General features: G+C 38.9%; 1 protein-coding gene and 1 pseudogene across 3 annotated transcripts in view; one reads left to right on the top strand and one right to left on the bottom strand.

Annotated features, from left to right (window-relative positions):
• Positions 1-23,125, bottom strand: part of TSPAN9 (tetraspanin 9) — a 285,562-nt gene that overhangs the window by 152,939 nt on the left and 109,498 nt on the right. For 2 of the 3 annotated variants that reach the window (XM_030538453.1, XM_030538462.1), the window contains one exon: positions 1,993-2,072. In XM_030538453.1, the coding sequence (XP_030394313.1) occupies positions 1,993-2,055 (63 nt within the window). In that variant the 5' untranslated portion in view covers positions 2,056-2,072. Of the gene's footprint in view, positions 1-1,992; positions 2,915-23,125 lie in introns of those variants that run through there. The other variant, XM_030538447.1, reaches the window with a different exon arrangement.
• Positions 17,653-20,084, top strand: LOC115644541 (annotated as a pseudogene).

Raw genomic sequence — 23,125 nt, 5'->3', positions numbered from 1 at the left:
AAGGAGATGAAATAGAGATCTAATACCATTATACTGCGTGAAGTTTGGAGGGATACCTAGGGACTGATCACACAGAACAAGAGCAATAAGAACAGGAGTAATCTACTCATAGACTTTAAGATCAGAAGGGACCATCATGATCATCTAGTATGACCTCCTGCACATTGCAGGCCACAGAACCTCACTCACCCACTCCTGTAATAGACTCCTAACCTCTGGCTGAGTTACTGAAGTCCTCATATCATGATTTAAAGACTTCAAGTTACAGAGACAACAACATTTACACTAGTTTAACCTGCAAGTGACCCACGCCACAGGCAGCAGAGGAAGAAAAAAAGGGTCTCTACCAATCTGACTTAGGGGAAAATTCCTTCCCGACCCCAAATATGGTGATCAGTTAGATCCTGAGCACGTGGGCAAGACCCCTCAGCCAGACACCTGGGAAAGAATTCTCTGTAGTAACTCAGAACCCTCCCCATCTAGTGTCCCATTTACTAAAAACTAATGGCAATACTTAGCATAGGAAAATATTTCAAAGGAGTCAGAGTAAAGCAGAATTGGCATGAACAGCCCAGTCTGGTAACAAATTTATATCTTAACAGGGATTCCAGAAAGAAGTGAGGCAAATTTCTGGTAGGATTCATGTAGTGAAAAATCATGAATGATGTTCCTGAGTGACCCCTTGCCGCCCCAACCATCTGTGAAACCTACTCAGAAGATTCTCTGTCAGATTCCCACATCTTCCACGATGGAAATGTTTCAGCACATTACTACTGAAGCTCACTGATGCATGAGTCGCCAGTGCCCTATGAGGTCTCCCATTCCCTTCAACTGCTAAAAGTTATTTCTGTAAGTGGGTCAGCTAAACAGAAAAGCCGGTGGCTAAGACAGAGACACGGCTCTTAATTTCAATGTTGACTTCTCCACAACAGAAATATCTATCCAAATTGGACTTTAATATCCTTCTACCTTAAAAATAAGGTAACAAAACTACATTTTCATTTACCTCTGAGGTATGTTTTTTATTTCTGAATTATAATCTTGATTTTTAAGTTCAAAGGCATTAATATTATAATTGCTTTTCCTAATCATCACAAAACTGCTGACCTTTAATTCTGATAAAACAATTTTGTGCTGCGCGCTATTGAAACCTACTTGACATTTCAATTTGCTTGCATTCCCTCCACCCCCCCATATTGTTCAAACGGGGATGCCTAGTAGCTGGCTGACTTCACATCCTTGTTTTCCAAGTGTACAAGACATTAGTTTGCTCAAAGTAGTCATTACACTTTGAATCTGTTTGCTGAAGCATTGTTACAACTCCTCACGCTCCATGGCTGATAGAGGAAAATCAATTTTGATCCCTCAAAAGCAAGAGCTAGTCTCCAACTTAACACACCAATTTGGACAACTGCGACTGAAACTGAATCAGGAGTCATTTTTCATTCCAGTCGTTTTACATTTGTGCTGACATCTTAAGGACTAGAATATATGTATATTTTAAAAAGGTGGAAAAAAAGAGACCAAACTTCATTCAGTTTGAAAAGCAGTTTGTCAATTACATTAGAAAAGTAGGGAAGATTGATGGGGACAACAAAAACGTAATTCAGGTTTAAACTAACCTGCAACTTAAAACAGCATAAGGCATTATACAAGAATGTAAAAAATTCCACTTAACTGATTTGGATCATTTTAAATGGTAAATAGGTCCTGTCCTCCTTTAATTTATCCTGGTCAAAATACATGAATTAAAAGACTCCAGTTTTAATAATCTGTAATCAAACTAGAGTAATGGGAAGGTAAAATCTGTAGGAAACATGTACATTTTCCCATAGGGCACAGATTTAGCACTGTAAATATTCCATGCAGGTACAAGAGAGGGGAAGAAAAAAAAAAGCTTACGGTAGTGCTGAAAAGATGCACCATGCACATAATGCAGTAGTACAGAGAACTCTAACAAATGAAGGCAATTGAAAAAAAGGCAGTACTCACCCAAAACATTAAATTGAAAAGGAACATCATGTATTTCAAACAACACAGGCAGCCTCTTGCCATGTTGCACTTCTTAAATTCTAAAAGGAAAACAAAAGATAGATCCAGGTAAAACACCACATATTTGTTGCCTTTGGGTGCATTGTATTTGTCACTTTTTATGCCAGTCCCAGTTCCAATGCCAGTCCCTGTTCCAGCCCCGGTGTGGCTCTGTGTCCGTGATCCAGCAGTGCCGTAAAAAGCTCCAGCAGTAAAACCTCGACCAAACTGCCTGCCTGAGGTAGAAGGTTTAGCAAAGTCCGAGTCCTTGCTATCCAAAGATGGACTACGGTGAATTGAAGAATCCTCACTACTTGACTTCTCCATGATCTCTCTTTTCACAGTTGTCAGATTTAATGTCTAGCATCTCTCAGCATTAAAACGCAGTGCCTTATGAACTCCACAGTCATGCAAGGATGATTTTTCTTTATCTTAATAAACAAATCACATAACCACTGTAAAATTTATTGCAATATTCCCTGCATTGCTGCTCTTTTTTCTTTTTTATATCAAAGTAAGCTGTACAATAGGTATCTGCAGCTTTGATTTATGCACCAGCATCCCATGCAGGAACAATCTCATGACGTCTTGATGAATTGGTTATGAATAACTTATCTTTTTATTTAAAATACCACAAACCCTTTCTTCTCACTCTCAGTCCTCTGATCTACAGACAGCAGATGGTCCTTATATCCATTTCCAAAAGGGCAGTCCAGTACATCTGGGGAAGACTTTCTCCAGCCTGAGCACTTTTTTTGCTCTCTCAGCTCTCTTCTCTGCCTCACTCTGACTGCTTCTCACATGCCGTTCATTTTTTTTTAACCCGTTTGCAGTATCTCATTCAGTAATCAGCTATTGGAGCTCACTCTCAGTGTTGCACTGCTGTTGATGTGAAATCATCAGCAACTGCAACCACTGGGCATTTCCCACAGAAATCCCTGACCTAACTATCAAGTAATACATCCACTCTCTGGATAGCCCCTCCCCTCTACTTTACATCTAGCCAATTAGAACAAGCCTTCCCCCAAGGAATGCCTCCATGACATAATATCTTTAATAGGATTAGTATTACTCTTTGACTATACAAGTGCACAACAGAAAATCTCTTTAAATGTCAAGTACTGTTTAGCTGTTTATGGGCAAGAATCATGAGATAAATGATACTCTTTTAATGTAATAAAAGGCTGTAAAAGTAAGGATTAGATACACTGAAGTTAACAAACCCCCAATGAAATTAACAGTAACTATATACTTTTACATTTTTTGCTGCTTAAATGAATGGTGTGGGACAAGCAACTAGAACCGGCTAGCACCTAGTGTTTGTCTAATAGGCACATTTCTCATGTTATACATGCACATAGTATGATGCCATCAACTATGATATAATTAACCATAACGTGAAACACAGAGCTGCTGTCTTTTTACAAAGTAATCAATCAATCCTAAGTCTCCTGAATGTTACAGTATCTGAGCCTACAGCTATTTACATGCTATTTAACTGGTATGTCAGAGATTAACCTAGCACAGTGGCTCTCAACGTTTCCAGACTACTGTACCCCTTTCTGGAGTCTGCGACTTGTCTTGCATACCCCAAGTTTCACCTTGCTTAAAAACTACTTGCTTACAAAATCAGACATAAAAATATAAAAGCGTCACAGCAAGCTGTTACTGAAAAATTGCTTACTTTCTCATTTTTAGCACTAATTATAAAATAAATCAATTGGAATATCAATATAGTACTTACATTTCAGTGTATAGTATATAGAGCGGTATAAACAACTCATTGTATTAAATTTTAGTTTGTAATAATTTCACTAGTGCTTTTTATGTAGCCTGTTGTAAAACTAGGTAAATATCTAGATGAGTTGATGTATCCCTTGGAAGACCTGCATGCTCTCAGGGATACGCGTACCACTGCTTGAGAACCATTGCTCTAGCACACAGTATTCTCTCAGAGTTCCTTCATTAGAGATAATGTCTGTGAACTACAAACTCTGACCTGAATGTCCTATTCCTTTCTAGACAGCGACAATTCTCACACTTGGCTGTGCAATGCCTCATGGCATGACTCTACAACACAAGTGGGATAATGATATCAAGACTTAATGTAACAGATACTGTGTTAGCTTTCCAGTGTTATCTGGAAAACCTACACTAAGCGGACTTCCCTGGAGCATGTGGAGTTTTCTGGGTTTGCTTGGTGTTTTAAAACTGGTTTCACATTAGTTGTGGATGTTCATAAACTGGCATAAGAGCACCAATAATTGTGTAAAGGAACTGTCCACACAAAAAATAGAAATCCATGCAAATAAAACCTAATGTTAACAGACCATTAAGTTTGCACAGTGAAGCACTCAAGCCAAGAAATGCAAAAATCATGCACAACCTTAGCTCTGACCTCTCATGTATACACACTACAATACAGCCTTTAACTATGTGACCACATGTATTGAGAAAATAATAAGGCTGTCTATTAATTGCAGACAACTCTCGCGATTAACTCAAAAAAATTAATCATGATTAAAAAATGAATTGCAATTAATTGCAGTTTTAATCATGCTGTTAAACAATAGAATACCAATTGAAATGTATTAAATATTTTGCATGTTTTTCTACATTTTCATATATATATATATATATATATATATATATATATATATATATATATATATATATATATATATATAGTATTCTGTGTTCTAATTGAAATCAAAGTATATATTTTTCTTGATTACAAATATTTGCACTGTAAAAGATAAACAAAAGAAATAGTAATTTTTTATTCACCTCATACAAGTACTGTAGTGCAATTTCTGTTTGGTGAAAGCGCAACTTACAAATATAGATTTTTTTTGGTTACATAACTGCACTCAAAAAAAAAAAATGTAAAACTTCAAAGCCTACAAGTCCACTCAGTCCTACCTCTTGTTCAGCCAATTTTGAAGACAAACGCGTTTGTTTACATTTACAGGAGATAGTGCTGCCCTCTTCTTATTTACAATGGCATCAGAAAGTGAGAACAGGTGTTTACATTGCACTTTTGTAGCCGGCATTGCAAGGTATTTACGTGCTAGATATGCTAAACATTCGTATGTTCCTTCATGCTTCAGCCACCATTCCAGAGAACACGCTTCCATGCCGATGATGCTCGTTAAAAAATAATGTGTTAATTAAATTTGTGACTGAACTCCGTGGGGGAGAATTGTATGTCTCCTGCTCCATTTTACTCACATTCTGCCATATATTTCATGTTATAGCAGTCTTGGATGATGACCCAGCACATGTTGTTTGTATTAAGAACACTTTCACTGCAAATCTGACAAAATGCAAACAAGATATCAATATGAAATTTCTAAAGATAGCTACAGCACTTGACCCAAGGTTTAAGAATCTGAAGTGCCTTCCAAAATCTGAGAAGAACGAGGTGTGGCGCATGCTTTCAAATTTCTTAAAAGAGCAACACTCCGGTGAGGAAACTACAGAATGCAAACCACTAAAAAAGAAAATCAACCTTCTGCTGGTGGCATCTGACTCAGACATTGAAAATGTACATGTGTTAGTCCACACTACTTTGGACTGTTATTGCGCAGAATCTGTCATCAGCATGGATGCATGTCCCCTGGAATGATGGTTGAAGCACGAAGGGACATATGAATCTTCAGCACATCTGGCACGTAAATATCTTGTGCTGCCAGCTACAACAGTGCCATGAGAACATCTGTTCTCATTTTCAGATGACACTGTAGACAAGAAGCAGGCAGCATTATCTCCTGCACATGTAAACAAACTTGTTTGTCTGAGCAATTGGCTGAACAAGAAGTAGGACTGAGTGGACTTGAAGGCTCTAAACCTTTACATTGTTTTGTTTTTGAGTGCAGTTATTTTTTTGTACATAATTCTGAATTTGTAAGTTCAACTTTTATGATAAAGAGATTGCACCACAGTACTTGTATTAGGTGAATTGAAAAACATTATTTCTTTTGTTTTTTACAGTTCAAGTACTTGTAATAAAAAATAAACATAAAGTGAGCAGTGTACATTTTGTAGTGTGTTGTAATTGAAGTCAATATATTTGACAATGTAGAAAACATTTAAAAAATTAAATAAATGGTACTCTATTACTGTTTAACAGTGCAATTAATTGCAATTGTTTTAATCGCAGGATTAATCGTGATTAATTTTTTAATCGCTTGATAGCCCCAGAAAATAATACATTTTTTTCTTCTAGCTTAGATCTATGTACCCAGCAGCACCCTGTAATATGTTGTTATCATTATATACTAATACTAAATTTATGATCATATTATCATCAAATGCACAACTGGTGAGGCAGTAGTACTGCTGAAAAGGATCTGGGGGCTATAGTGGATCATAAACTGAATACGAGTCAACAATGTGATACAGCTGCAAAAAAGGCTAATATCTTTCTGCGATGTATAAACATAAGCATCATATGTAAGACACAGGAGGTAATTGTCTGCTCTACTCAGCACTGGTGAGGCCTCAGCTTAAGTACTATGTCCATTTCTGGGCACCACACTTTAGGAAAGATGTGGACAAACTAGAGAGAGCAATAAAAATGATAAAAGATTTAGCAAATTTGACCTATAAGGAAAGATTAAAAAAACAGGGTATGTTTAGTCTTGTGAAAAGAAGATGGATGGGGGACCTGATAACACTTCAAATATATTAAAAGCTATTATAAAGAAGACAGTAATCAATTGTTCTCCATGTCCGCTGAATGTGGGATAAGTAGTAATTAACTTAATCTGCAGAAAGGGAGATTTAGGTTGCATATTAGGAAAAACTTTCTAACTATAAGGATAATTAAGCACTGAAATAAGCTTCCAAAGAAAGCTGTGGAATCCCCATTCTTGGAGGTTTTTAAAAATACATTAGACAAACATGTCAAGATGGTCTAAGTTTACTTGGACCTGCCTTAGAGCAAGGGCTGGACTAGATGACTTCTCAAGGTCCCTTCCCGCCCTATATTTCTATGATTTTATGAAGATATGATGTATCTGCAGTGACAGACATGTTCTACAAGTTCTGCTTACTGTTAAGTATTTTCATTACCTTGCCATGAAATATGCACTATACACAACACTGATTTGTGTCTCTTCTCTGAGCACAGCTTCAATACTGACAGGCTCCAATCCAGTAATCAAGCACACGAATAACTTTACTCACATAAGTAGTCCCATCACAACTCACGTGAGTGAATTTACTCAGGTTTGTAGTTGTTTGCAAGATAACATCCCAGTGTGTTCAAGAACTAGGTCAGAAATGGTTTCACAGACAGATACCCCAACAAAATTGTATTAAAGAGTGAATATCCTAATATTTATTTTATTTTTTGTCATGATGATGGGAACTGTATTTGCCTCTCTCATGAGCTATCCTCAGGGGCCAAGATTTCCAAAAACTGGAGCCTAAAGATAGGCTTCTAAATTCAAATGTATGCTCCTGTCTGACAAACATGAGAGCTGCTGCATGATCAGCACTTTTGAAAATTGGGCAGGTACCTAAATATGATTTTAGAAGCCCAATTATTTTTAAAAATTTTGGGCATGATGTCTTCAAAATGTTGTTCTAATGTTTTCATGCAGAATTGCAGATAGTTGCTTTAAGATCTTTTATATTATTTTTCCTCCACTTTAGTGAGAGTTTATTGTACAGAATTTGCCCCGCTGTCCATCAGATCTGAAAGTTAACATATTTCTCAACTCCCGAGTTAAGCTGAACCTTTTTCCCCGTAAGCTGACATACAAATGTAGGTATGCTCCTAACTGACAAATACTTAATTGTATTAAACAGCAATAACACTTACGCTGAGGTGTACTAAAGCAGCACAAATGATAATTAAGGTTACGATTTGGTCATGGATCTCCACCAGCAGATCTCCATGACTTCAGCCCGCAGCTGCTGGAAGCTGCAGGGTACCCCCACCTCCCAAGGTAGCCAGGAGCTGCGCGGTTCCCCAGCCGCCACAGGTGGCAGGAGGGGGGAATCTCCTGGTAGCTTCCCAGCCACTGGGGCCATGGGTAGTGTGGAGGAATCCTCCACAGCTCCCCAGTCCCCACGGATGTGGGGGGGAGTCCCCTGCAGCTCCCCAGCCACCACAGGTGGGGGTCCCTTCCAGCTCCAAGCCACAGCAGGGCAGGGTGCTGGACTCTCCTCCCTTCCTGTTTTGTCATAGACATTTGTAGTAAAAGTCAGGGTCAGGTCACAGCTTTCTGAATTTTTGTTAATTGCCCATGAACTGTCCATGACTTTTACTAAAAATGTCCATGACTAAAATCATAGCCTTAGTGATAATATCTATAGCACAAAAGTTTACAGTTGTGTAATTGCAAATTATATGTATATATGAAAATTCAGACCTTTCGTAACCTTAAACTCTCTGCCTCAATTTCTCCATCTGTAAGGGGTGATAATTATTTATTTACCCACCCTGCGGTTCAAACACTGAATGGGATGTTTATGGGTTTTAAATTGACTCCGTTCATTGGATTTTTTAATGGTACAGTCTATACTACCAACCGGATTGGCAGGTAGCAATCGATCTATCGGGGATCGATTTATTGTGTGTAGTGTAGACGTGATAAATCAATCCCTGATTGCTCTCCCGTTGACTGCTGAACTCCAGCTCAGCGAGAGGCAGAAGCAAAGTCAGCGAGGAAGCCGCAGCGTGCTGCGAGGACGCAAAGTAAGTAATTTTAATTCAATCTAAGATACGTTGACTTCAGCTACGCTACTCTCATAGCTGAAGTTGCATATCTTAAATTGATATTCCCCCCCGCCCCACCCGCCCAGTATAGACCAGGCCTAAGCGTGGAAACATTTTTATTGGGCTTAAGTTTTTTAAAAGCTTATTTCTACAACTTTTCAATATCGGGCCACAGCTAAGTTGACCTAAAATGTTATGAAAGACTTGTTTTCTTATTAAAAGGGATTTTGCATGAACATTTCCATTGCATTTCACCAAAACTCATCATTTGTTAGACGACAGCAATGGCTGATTTGCATCACAGGTTCTGCTTAAACGTTCTGTTCCACTGAACTGACAATAGAATGAGCAATTATTGCTTGCCTGACTGTCTTTAAAATGTTGTATCTCCTGCAATGTACTCTTATTAATGTCTCAGTCAAGTAATAACATTATGGGTACCTGTCCCCTGCTGCCTACTCTGAGTGGCCTTGTGCCTACACTACACAATGAAAAATATAAATCAGTATATGTTTTAACAAGGGTACCGGAAGGCTTTCCCCTTGTGATTTCCAGTACTTTCCTTATGCGGAATTGTTTCCATCATTGTATCATTTACCCTACCTTTTAATGTCATACATTCATGTATCAGAGGGGTAGCTGTGTTAGTTTGGATCTGTCACGATCCATTGTCTACAGCCAAGCACTGAGGTACAACCGCATCTGCTCTAACCCCTCAGACAGAGACCAACTCCTACAAAATCTCCACCAAGCATTCTCAAAACTACAATACCCGCACGAGGAAATAAGAAAACAGATCAACAGAGCCAGACGTGTACCCAGAAGCCTCCTACTGCAAGACAAACCCAAGAAAGAAACCAACAGGACTCCACTGGCCATCACATACAGCCCCCAGCTAAAACCCCTCCAAGGCATCATCAAGGATCTACAACCCATCCTGGACAATGATCCCACACTTTCACAGGCCTTGGGTGGCAGGCCAGTCCTTACCCACAGACAACCTGCCAACCTGAAACATATTCTCACCAGTAACTGCACACCACACCATAACAACTCTAGCTCAGGAACCAATCCATGCAACAAACCTCGATGCCAACTCTGCCCACATCTCTACACCAGCGACACCATCACAGGACCTAACCAGATCAGCCACACCATCACTGGTTCATTCACCTGCACATCCACCAATGTAATATACGCCATCATATGCCAGCAATGCCCCTCTGCTATGTACATCGGCCAAACTGGACAGTCTCTACGGAAAAGGATAAATGGACACAAATCAGACATTAGGAATGGCAATATACAAAAACCTGTAGGAGAGCACTTCAACCTCCCTGGCCACACTATAGCAGACCTTAAGGTGGCCATCCTGCAGCAAAAAAACTTCAGGACCAGACTTCAAAGAGAAACTGCTGAGCTTCAGTTCATCTGCAAATTTGACACCATCAGCTCAGGATTGAACAAAGACTGTGAATGGCTTGCCAACTACAGAACCAGTTTCTCCTCTCTTGGTTTTCACACCTCAACTGCTAGAACAGGGCCTCATCCTCCCTGATTGAACTGACCTTGTTATCTCTAGCTTGCTTGCTAACATATATATACCTGCCCCTGGAAATTTCCACTACATGCATCTGAGGAAGTGGGTATCCACCCACGAAAGCTCATGCTCCAAAACGTCTGTTAGTCTATAAGGTGCCACAGGATTCTTTGCTGCTTATACATTCATGTAGCAGTACTGCCAGTCCCAGGTATAGAAAATCATGAAATTGAATTAAAAATCACAAGCTTTTTAAAAATACTATACTTGGATTTTTTTTAAATCTGTTTTCTGATTTTTAAGCTTTTTCATGGTTCATGTTTTAAAGGTTTTCTCCACAATGGCTAGAAAAAAAATTTTTTTTTAAATGAAAGCTCAGAGTCTCTCATGATCCCATGACTCCAGGATCTGGGGCTTTCAGAAAAATGCCAAATATTACGAGACTTCAAAAGTATATTATATAAAAAATAACTTAAATTTGAGCTTGTAACCATAAACGCATATTAATTCCTCAGTCTTGCAACGGCATTTCTCTTTGCAAAGTCCTGGACCTGCACAGAACCCCACTGAAGTCAGCAATGATTGGCATCAATACAAAGGGTCATCCTTGCAGATCTGATCACAGGCTAAGCAAATATACTTTTGTGTACTGAAGTGTGATCTAATGGATATGGCACTACAGGGGGACTCAGAAGATCTGGGATCTATTCCCAGCTCTGACACAGGCTCACCTGTTGACTTTGAGCAATTTTTTCCACTGCTCTGTTCCTCAGTTTCCCATCTGTACAATGAGAAATAATGATACTGACCCCTTTTGTAAAACTTTAAGATCTACTCATGAGAAGTTTCTTTTAAGCGCTAGGTATTATTATAAATGCTAAGAGGTAGATGAGGTATTCAGCGCCATACCAATTACAAATAAGGCTACGTTTTAGTCACAGGTATTTTTAGTAAAAGTCACGGACATGTCTCGGGTAGTAAACAAAAATTCACAGCCCATGACTTGTCCATGACTTCTACTATATACCTCTAACCAAAATGTGGGTGGGGTGCCGTGGGTGCTCTAGGAGCAGTCTGGGAGTGGTGCGGGTGCTGGGGGGGTGGAGGTTTGCAGGGCCCATCAGGGGCTTCCTACCCAGGTGTGTGTCTCCCTGCAGTCCTAGATGGCAGAGGGGCCAGGGAGTTCCGCATGCTGCTCCCGCTATAAGCGCCAGTTCCACAGCTCCAATTGGCCAGGAACCACAGCCAATGGGAGCTGTGGGGGCGAGGCCTGTGGGCAGAGCACGGAGCCCCCTAGCCCCTCCACCTAGGAGGTGCAGCAGGGCAATGCCAGTGGGAGCCAGGGAGCCCCCCACCCCGAAGCAAGCACCCCCCCCCCCCACTTCCCAACCACTTGCCTCCTCCCACACCCCCAAACTTCTGCTGCTGGCCCAGGAGCTGCCCAGCTCTGGCAGCCCCTGAGCCACCACCAGCCACTGCAGAAATCACAGAGGTCACAAAGTCACAGAATCCATGACTTCCATGACAGCCTTAATTATAAACAACATGTGAGGTGTTTTTTGTTTGTTTAATATAAATTCTGGAGTCCCCCTTGAAATGAAGACTGGTGAGTTTTGTTTTGCTGCATAGACTCATAGACTCAGACTCTAGGACTGGAAGGGACCTTGAGAGGTCATCAAGTCCAGTCCCATACCCTCATGGCAGGACCAAATACTATCTAGACCATCCCTAATAGACATTTATCTAACCTACTCTTAAATACCTCCAGAGATGGAGATTCCACAACTTCCCTAGGCAATCTATTCCAGTGTTTAACTACCCTGACAGTTAGGAACTTTTTCCTAATGTCCAACCTAAATCTCCCTTGCTGCAGTTTAAGCCCATTGCTTCTTGTTCTATCATTGGAGGCTAAGGTGAACAAGTTTTCTCCCTCCTCCTGATGACACCCTTTTAGATACCTGAAAACTGCTATCATGTCCCCTCTGTCTTCTCTTTTCCAAACTAAACAAACCCAATTCCTTCAGCCTTCCTTCATAGGTCATGTTCTCAAGACCTTTAATCATTCTCGTTGCTCTTCTCTGGACCCTCTCCAATTTCTCCACATCTTTCTTGAAATGCGGTGCCCAGAACTGGACACAATACTCCAGTTGAGGCCTAACCAGCGCAGAGTAAAGCGAAAGCATGACTTCTCGTGTCTTGTTTACAACACACCTGTTAATGCATCCCAGAATCACGTTTGCTTTTTTTGCAACAGTATCACACTGTTGACTCATATTAAGCTTGTGGTCTACTATGACCCCTAGATCTCTTTCTGCCATACTCCTTCCTAGACAGTCTCTTCCCATTCTTTATGTGTGAAACTGATTGTTCCTTCCTAAGTGGAGCACTTTGCATTTATCTTTATTGAACTTCATCCTGTTTACCTCAGACCATTTCTCCAATTTGTCCAGATGGTTTTGAATTTTGACCCTGTCCTCCAAAGCAGTTGCAATCCCTCCCAGTTTGGTATCGTCCGCAAACTTAATAAGCGTACTTTCTATGCCAACATCTAAGTCGTTGATGAAGATATTGAACAGAGCCGGTCCCAAAACAGACCCCTGCGGAACCCCACTTGTTATACCTTTCCAGCAGGATTGGGAGCCATTAACAACTACTCTGAGTACGGTTATCCAGCCAGTTATGCACCCACCTTATACTAGCCCCATCTAAATTGTACTTCCCTAGTTTATCTATAAGAATATCATGCGAGACCGTATCATATGCCTTACTAAAGTCTAGGTATATCACATCCACCGCTTCTCCCTTATCCACAAGGCTTGTTATCCTATCAAAGGAAGCTATCAGATTGGTTTGACACAATTTGTTCTTTACAAATTCATGCTGGCTATTCCCTATCACCTTACCACCTTCCAAGTGTTTGCAGATGATTTCTTTAATTACCTGCTCCATTATCTTCCCTGGCACAGAAGTTAAACTAACTGGTCTGTAGTTTCCTGGGTTGTTTTTATTTCCCTTTTTATAGATGGGCACTATATTTGCCCCCTTCCAGTCTTCTGGAATCTCCCCTGTCTCCCATGATTTCCCAAAGATAATAGCTAGAAGCTCAGATACCTCCTCTATTAACTCCTTGAGTATTCTAGGATGCATTTCATCAGGCCCTGGCGACTTGCAGGCATCTAACTTTTCTAAGTGATTTTTTACTTGCTCTTTTTTTATTTTATCTTCTAAACCTACCCATAAGCATTCACTATATTAGACATTCCTTCAGACTTCTCAGTGAAGACCGAAACAAAGAAGTCATTAAGCATCTCTGCCATTTCCAAGTCTCCCGTTACTGTTTCCACAGTTCTGTGCTGTCACAGCTAACCTACTAGCACTCAGCCTTGCCAGACTGTTAAACCAGATAAGTGGAGGTTTTAAAAATATCATTGTATACCCTATGGAATTAAGCCAGGGTATAAAGATATATATTTTACAGACTTTTTTCTGATGTCACTTTAGGCTAGATCCCATCTTCCCCCAGGACTGAAGGGCTGTGGTGATATCACAGAAGGACACAGGTTGGGATGGTCATAGGAATGGAACTGTCCAGCACAACTTGGAAACAAACAAGGGGAAACCAGATTTAAGTTAATATTAAGTTGATTGTTTACTTTATACCTCTTCTTATTTAGGGCAATCAACACAGAGAAATATATTTAGCTCATTTTTTGTTCAAATCTTTGTAGAACACCATTGACATCTCATCTGAAGACTCTGATGGCTGGGAAAAATTTGTGGAAGGTATAAAAAAAGAGCAGTGAGCATGGTGAGATCATTACGTATTTATGATTTGCAGCAAAACCAAAAGCATTTTATTCTTCTGTTCATTACTAAAGCCAATATTCCCATGCTTGTGTCCCAAACGTTAGCCACCTGATTCTATATTTAAGCACCTAAATAACTGACCTAGTTTTCAGGGGAGTTAAGCACCCAAAATTTCCAAGTTAAGCCAATGAGAACTGCTAGAGCTCAGCACCGCTGAAAGCTAGGTCACTTAAGCAAATGTCTAACTTTAAGCACCCAAGTTTAAAAATTTTGGCCCAAGACACCAACACTTTGTGCTTCTGAATGGTCTCATCTCCCACTGGGCACAATGGGAGTGGAAGGCTAACCAGCACCGCACAGAATCAGGCCCCAGCAGCACTCAATTAATTTACAAGCTCCAGTTCATTTGAGTCTTTTTGCCACTCGACTCGGAGGCCATGAAGTAGCGCTGGAGATTACATCTGGCTTATTCCTGCTGGAACACCAACTCGGTATTTGCATGGCTCGATTAATAAATTATACCAAAATGTTTGCTTATCCTGACAAAAAACACCCTTGTTACACCAGCTGGCTTTTTAAAAATATACTACATGCTCACTGGCCATTTCCCTTCCTTCCACATGTAAATGAGACTTTATTGGTAAATACTGCAGTAAGGCCATTTAGCAGCACCTAAGGCATGTTAGCAGGACCTTACAGTAAAATGCACTCTTCTCTCCCATACAATCTCAGATGCCCTTCTTTTGAATAATTATGGGATGGAAAACATTATGTTTTTCATTAATCTGATCCAAATTTTATTGAATCATGAGATTTTCTACCAAAACATCCATTTTGTTCTCACATTCGAGTATCTGGCACAAAGACAGTAAAGGAACAAACAGATTTAAGACTCCAGTCCACAGCTCTCAAAATTAAGGCCCAGTCTATCACAAAGATGAGCATTTAGGACGCTAGCCTGTGTTAGATACATGGCACAGAGTGCTGCGGATCTGAAGGAAATCTGGGGGAGATGGAGGAGGAGCGGGGGCTCAATGTTGGTAAGTTAAAGAGCAACTGAAATTTGTTCTGTCACTTAGATTGCTCCGATATAGCTCTTTCTAATGCAGTAGTCCACAATTCCAGGCTGATGCACACCCAGTAATTGCCAACTCCTGCAATTTTATTGCAAGCTTCAAGTTATTTGGTGTTCTTCTCAAAGCCGCAGTTCCTGAAGTCATGGGATTGCACAAGAATCAGAACCAAAAGAAGTAAGTTTCCAGCCCTCATGATTGCACACAGACTGGAAAATATGACCCCCAAAAGCTCAAAAACCAAAAAAGAGGGGAAAAAAGAACCCAATCAATGTAGCATCTGAGCATCTCAGAATTTTTAATGTATTAATCTCATAACACACCTGTGAGGCACGGTCATGTTATTCATCTCCATTTTACAGATGGGGAACTGAGAGGACACTACAGAGGGGCACAGCTGTACACTGCCAAACATCCCCAGAACACACTTTCCATATTCATTCTCTTTCCATACAACCCTTTGAGCAAGAATTCAAACTATCCAGGCCTTCCCCAAGGTACAACAGGCTTTCAAAAAGGCTAAACTGTTGCCAGGAAACTTGATGACTGCCCTCTTTCTGTCAGTAGCTCAAGTCACAATGAGGGTAGCTAAAACTTACCGCTATATATTTATATAAATTGGATTTTTTATTTAAATTAAATCCAGGTGTATGTTTAAAAAAATAAACCTAATTATAATTAAGCTTGAAATTGACAACCTATCTTAAGGACTAAATTTATAATACATTAAAACAATTTAAATTAAATATAACAAATAATATTAAGCTGTACATGTTTGCTGCCAAGTTTTAAAGAAAGTCCAACCACTGAACTGGTGGAAGTCATTCGCTAACATGAAACCTGAGTTTGTTGAAGTGCTAAACTAGCTTTTGACAGCAGTAACATCTTCCACAGGTACAGAGAGAATATTTTCTCCACTTCAGTTTATTCAATTAGTTCATTCAAAGTTAAGAAACCAATTGGAAGTTGAAAATTAGGATACTTTGTTTCCCACTCCCAATCTACAAATAAAAAGTAAGTGAGAGAGTATGAGATCTACTAGTTAAAAAATCTTGAAGGACTTAGTGACCAGAAACAATGAATTCAATTCACTAACTACAAATAACATCTCTTTAATTTAATAAATCAGTTAGTTTTAAATGCAAAACAAGTTTTGATCAACTTTTTTCTTTGTGTGTCTAGCACATTTAAGGTAATTTCATTGTATTAAAAAATACCAATAATAATAAAATGCTATTCTATTGCATTCACGGAATTTGAATTTCCATCCATGTAGAACATGGCATAGATTGTAAGTAAAAATTAATCATCATCTAGTAAAAAAAAAAAAAGTTAAGCTATATAAATGTTTAAATAAATGTGTCTAGATATAATGTATTCTCCTAGTTAGCAAAAAGAAGCATCCCAATGGTGTAAAAATTACATTTAGTTGCAAACCAACATGCTTTAATCATTATCAATCAATGGGAATCAACCTTTCTTTCGGAAAATAAAAAGTACAAAAGCAAAACATGATTAAAATTGATTATATAAATCAAGGTTTCTTGTTTGCTGATTTTAACTGATTATTTAAATCACTTTGATTTAAATCAGTCCACCCTGACAACAACTCAAGATCCATGAATGCTATGCAAGGGAGATGTGGATCCATAACAAGGACTGGAAAAGCAGAATATGGCCGTATATACACTACAAAATTATGTCTACCTAACTTATATCTGTGTACAGCCACCACAGTTATTAAATCGCTTGTGCATGAGCATGTTTGGCTTTTGTCAGCAGTGGGCGTCCTTACCAGGAGCGCTTGTATCGGTTGTGTTGTCACTATGGGTTGCTGTGGGATAGCTCCTGAAAGCCAGTAAATGTTGATATAAGCAATACAGTGTCTACACTGACACTGTGTCTACCCAATTACATCTATGATGACTCTACAGCAGTGGTGGGCAATCTGCGGCCCGTCAGGGTGATCCGCTGGCAGGCCGCAAGACAGTTTTACATTGACCATTCGCAGGCAAGGCCACCCATAGTTCCCAGTGGCCGCAGTTCGCCATTCCCAGCCACACCTATCTATCTGTCTCTATCTCCTTCAATTAGCGCTGACTTCTCTTGAAATTACTTTTAAAAAATTATAGCTATTATTATTGGAGAAAGAATTGTTTCAATAATACAAAGACCCAGAACTAAACACTGCAGTGACTCAAACTCACAGACATAATGCACCCCTCCCACTCATCAGCAGCGGCAAATTTATAATAGCAGCATTTATGTAATCGCGGCATCAGTGACACGTGATTCTACCAATTATAGCGCGTATTGAAACCACCAAGGATGGCACAACGTCATTTAGTAAACATACTCACGAGAATCCTAAACATTAATAATATGACCGGAAGGAAGAAATTAAGCAGTTCTCAATTTAAAAAAAAAAAAAAAGCTATACAAAAGAAAGGGAAAATGAAATGATAGCGAAAATGCACAAAATAGATTCCTTTGTTGTATCAGTTAGTGCCAACAGTGAGACAGAAAAAATAGTTGACAGTAGTGAAGTACAAAGTGAAAATATTGGTGTTGATATTGAAAATATTGATGTGATTAAAGTACATATTGAAACTAATGAAGAAATTCCAGCTGCGATTAGTGTTGAAGAAAATGCTCCAAATACCAGCATATCATAGACTACCGGGAATCATGTTGATCTGGATATCTTTGACAATACTGCAGAGACTTGTGAATCACGTCAATCAAAAATTCAATCTGACACTGTAATATCTACCATAAGTAATGACCCGGCCCAATGGATATTGAATGATGCTACAATTGAGTATTTATCAACACATGGTATTAAACAAAATATCAACAGTGATTTTACTAACTCAAAAACGTAATATACTGATAAAATGCGTGTTCTAACAAAAAATGTGTTTGAACATCATCTTTTAAACGGTGAAGTAAAGCCACGGCACTATCTTGTATATTCAGAGAGCAAAGGAGCCATGTTTTGTGCCCATGTCAATTATTCGGCAGGATATCTAGTCTGGCGATGAATGGACACCATGACTGGAAAAACATATCAGCTTGATTATATGAACATGAAAATTCAGCTGAACATAAAACGTATGTACTGACAATGGTGAAGAGAGGCAAGATATCCGGAAGAATCAATACAAATTTAAAAATTTCAAATGGAAGAAGAAATTATTTATTGCAGAAATGCGTTGAGGATTGTAGCAGTGGTAAAGAAACTTTCAAGCAGAGGACTTGCATTTAGAGGTAAAGGTGGAAAAATTTGGATCACCTTATAACGGCAGTTACATGATGGCCCTTGAGCTTGTGGCAGAATTCAATCCATTTTTAGCAAATCACATTGCACGTTACGGTATCTTATCTTTCGTCCTATATATGAAATGAATTTGTAAAATTGATGGCTTCAAATGTGATCTCAAATATTAAAATAAAAGAAGCCAAATATTTTTTGATAAGTGTTGACTCAACTCCCGACATAGCTCATGTTGATCAATTGGCTTTTATACTGAGAGATATGTAAAGCATGATGTAGAAACCAGTAGAGAGGTTTCTTTGTTTTTTAACCAAATACTGGTCACAAATCAGAACAGTTAGCTGATGCTGTACTTTCAACTTTGAATTGTTATGAATTAGATATCGCTAACTACTGTGGCCAGTCGTATGACAATGCCACTAACATGTCTGGTGTACATAGTGGGTTGCAAGCAAGAATAAAGAATATAAATCCTTATGCTGTGTATGTGCCTTGCTCTGTGCATTCTTTAGGTCTGGCTGGAGTACGTGCAGCAGAACGTTGTAAAGAAGCATGTTCATTTTTCTCAACTCTTCAACATCTTTATTCATTTTTCTCTGCCTCTACTCACTGGTGGGAGATTTTACTATCTAATTTGAAGCCAGGCAGTAAAGTAATAAAAGGACTTTGAGACTCGATGGTCATCTCGAGAGGAAGCTTGTCATAATTTGAGTGAAAACTGGAATGCTATAATTAAAGCCTTAAATACAATAAAGGAAGATGCTACTGAGAAACCTGTTACACGTAATGAAGCTGTAAGCCTGCAGCGAAAACTCGATTGACTTGAGGCAGCTTTTATGGCTATATTTTGGAGCTCACTCTTGGATCGATTTCATATAAACTAGCCAAAAACTGCAAAATGTTAATATTGATATACAGACAGTTGTAGAACTCTACAAATCACTAATAGGATACATTAGCTATATACGGGACTTGTTTGATATGTATGAAGAGAAAGCCAAAGAAAAATCTGATATTGAAGACTACGAATTTGACACAAGGCGAAAAAGAAAGCGTAAACTTCAATCTCATGAGACACACGAAGATGAAGTAGAAATGTGTGATAGAGATACATTTAAAGTAGATACCTTTTTAACAATACTAGATCTTGTATGCTCCAAATTAAAACACAGAAGTAATGCGTATCAAGAAATGTATGGCAGATTTCAGTTTCTCTCTAACATTACCAATACTTCAACAACAGATATAACAGTTCATGCTAAAAAATTACAGCTACGCTACCAAGGAGATTTAGAAGAATCATTCGTGACTGAGTGTCTACATTTTTGAACGGTGATGAAATTCCTGAAAATGAAAATAAGTCAATCTTAAAACATTCATTCGGTATATCCAAACATTGATATTGCCTTCCGAATGTTCGCTTGCACACCTGCTACAAACTGTTCAGTAGAACGATCATTTTTGGCATTAGAAAGGGTGAAAAACTATTTGAGGGCTAACTTCAGTGAAGAAAAATTAAACTCCCTTTCTCTCCTGACAATTGAAAAGGATCTAACAACTTCTCTGGATTATACAGAATTAATTAATAAATTTGCCGCTCAAAGGTATAGGCATAAACAAATGTAACTACTTACTACTCACATACAATAAAAGAAATAAAAGTATCTACATAAAATAAAAATAAAATATTTGACATACACCAGACCCCCGTCTGAACACGGGGCTTTGGATCTATGCTCGGCCCCGCACTATAAGCGAAATTGCGCTATACAGACATGCGTTCAAGCGAGAGTCTGCTGTACTTGTAATTTTATTTATAATAAAACTTGCAAATGTTCAATTATTTTAATGATATTTAGATTCATTTTAGTTCAAACGAATTTGTAAAAAAACTAAAACAAGTTCATATGGGGCTGGGGAAGCAATTATTTCAGGGCCTAGGGGCGGCAAAATCATTAATCCGCCACTGCTACTCATGGTACAGGAGTCTAATTTGTCTGTATAACAAACTATATTTATATGATTCACATTGACAAAACATACAATTTTGCCTATTAAAATGGTGTCCCCAGTAGGTACACCAACATCCATACATGAACAAGGAAAGATCCCATTGTGTGACATTCCACTGTGCCAAACATTCAATGGCATTTGGTCAGCGGTGTTCTGTTGAGAAGACTGGCTGCCAATAGTATACACTAGGGTTCTGGATTTGATTTCACACTACAGACTCCACATACAGCCTAAGAGACGAGGTGTCGCCAGGTCTCAAAGTCAGATAATGAAATATCTGCAATCAACGTCATGAGATGCTATTCTGCTGTGATCAGATGCTGCTGATGAAATGACATGCTGATGCAGTGCATATATGGGGTATGAATGTCAAAGATCAGACTAAGGGTCTGAACCTAAAAATAGAGGTTATGTCAGATCTGCATACCAGTTTCCTCAATTCAGTATCTGCTGTAATAATCCACCACCTAATAAATAGTTCGATACATTCTAACGGCCAGAACTGCACTCCATGATACTCAGATAAAATATTAGTAAATACACACTAATCAGTGTGTTCAGGCTGCTGCAGCTAGTGAAAGATGATTCTAGTAGGCACAAATCAAGTGAAATGTGATGAATACTGTGGTTTATTACTATGCATCACTGGAAATTTACTGACCAAGCAAATCCAATATTTCTAAATGCTCCACAGAGGACATAGATATGCATGCTTGAAAATCTCTTGCTCTTTCTGGCAAAACATCAAATACTGTTTTGAACTAATCTGGCCAGTATTTTATGGACTGTCCAATCTAGACTTTCGGGTAGGAGAGAAAACTTCCACTAACTACCCTGTGCTTCATGTTAAGCCAATACATTATATTTGCAGCTCATCTTCACAGGCTTAAATGCCACATTACTCTCTGTGCAAAAAAAAAAAAATCACATATTTAAATCAGCAAATTTCCTTATCTCAGTCATAAGCAATGCCTTAAGATTATAAATAAACTCCACATTTTTAAACTTCAATTTATTTTTACATTATTTTGCTGTTTACATTTTGCAGTTCTCTCAACTTGGATGATGAAAGCAGGCTACTACTCAGCGGCAGTTTTGATTATAGTCTTGTCTAGTCCATTACACTGATAAAGTCACACACACTAGCAGAAAGCTACACTTGTTGGGTTGCAAACTACAGAGAACATTATTTGTAAAAAAAACCTACATACTTTCAATTCAGAGACAGATTTCTATTCATATGCATTTGTTTTTAAAAAATTAAACAAAACCTCATTTTGAACCAAATTAGACCCAAAAATGACCCTTCAAAGACAGATTTTAGAATGTAATTCACCATGACAATATTTCCCTACAGGAACTACAATCTGGAAAGTCTATTCTTTTCATTCATTATTACTTGTTTTGTGGGGCAGGGGGAGGAGGGGCGTTGTGCAAGGCACTGTACCACACAGAACAAAAAGATGGTCCCTCCCCCAAAGAGTTTACAATCAACAAGAAACAGGGAGCATGAGAAAACAATTGCATTGAAGTGTTTGAATGACATTCCTAAAGTAACCAGATCAACTCTCTCACCAGCAGCTTTTAAGAAAGTAGTATCTACAGGAAGATAGGAACTGCCATCACAGATCAGGCCATTAGTCCACCTAGTCCGGCATCCTAACAGTGGAAAGTACCAGATGCTTGAGAAGAATGGTTAATCTATGCCCTGAAGCAAGAAAATTTGTATCCCTTCTAATTGTTTTTCTCTCATCTTGCATAACTGGGAATACGTTCTCATATCCACATAAATAGGAGTTAATAGAGGAGGTATCTGAGCCTCTAGCTATTATCTTTGGAAAGTCAAGGGAGACGGGAGAGATTCCAGAAGACTGGAAAAGGGCAAATATAATGCCCATCAAAAAAGGGAAATAAAAACAACCCAGGAAACTACAGACCAGTTAGTTTAACTTCTGTGCCAGGGAAGATAATGGAGCAAGTAATTAAAGAAATCATCTGCAAACACTTGGAAGGTGGTAAGGTGATAGGGAATAGCCAGCATGGATTTGTAAAGAACAAATTGTGTCAAACCAATCTGATAGCTTCCTTTGATAGGATAACGAGTCTTGAGGATAAGGGAGAAGCGGTGGATGTGGTATACATAGACTTTAGTAAGGCATTTGATACGGTCTCGCATGATATCCTTATCGATAACCTAGGCAAATACAATTTAGATGGGGCTAGTATAAGGTGGGTGCATAACTGGCTGGATAACCGTACTCAGAGAGTAGTTATTAATGGCTCCCAATCCTGCTGGAAAGGTATAACAAGTGGGGTTCCGCAGGGGTCTGTTTTGGGACCGGTTCTGTTCAATATCTTCATCAACGACTTAGATGTTGGCATAGAAAGTACGCTTATTAAGTTTGCGGACGATACCAAACTGGGAGGGATTGCAACTGCTTTGGAGGACAGGGTCAAAATTCAAAACCATCTGGACAAATTGGAGAAATGGTCTGAGGTAAACCGGATGAAGTTCAATAAAGATAAATGCAAAGTGCTCCACTTAGGAAGGAACAATCAGTTTCACACATACAGAATGGGAAGAGACTGTCTAGGAAGGAGTATGGCAGAAAGATCTAGGGGTCACAGTGGACCACAAGCTAAATATATGAGTC

This window comes from Gopherus evgoodei, chromosome 1 (assembly GCF_007399415.2).
Source record: "Gopherus evgoodei ecotype Sinaloan lineage chromosome 1, rGopEvg1_v1.p, whole genome shotgun sequence".
NCBI lineage: Eukaryota > Metazoa > Chordata > Testudines > Testudinidae > Gopherus > Gopherus evgoodei.
The sequence above is the reverse complement of the archived record's forward strand: the minus strand, read 5'-3'. Positions and strand labels throughout refer to the sequence as shown.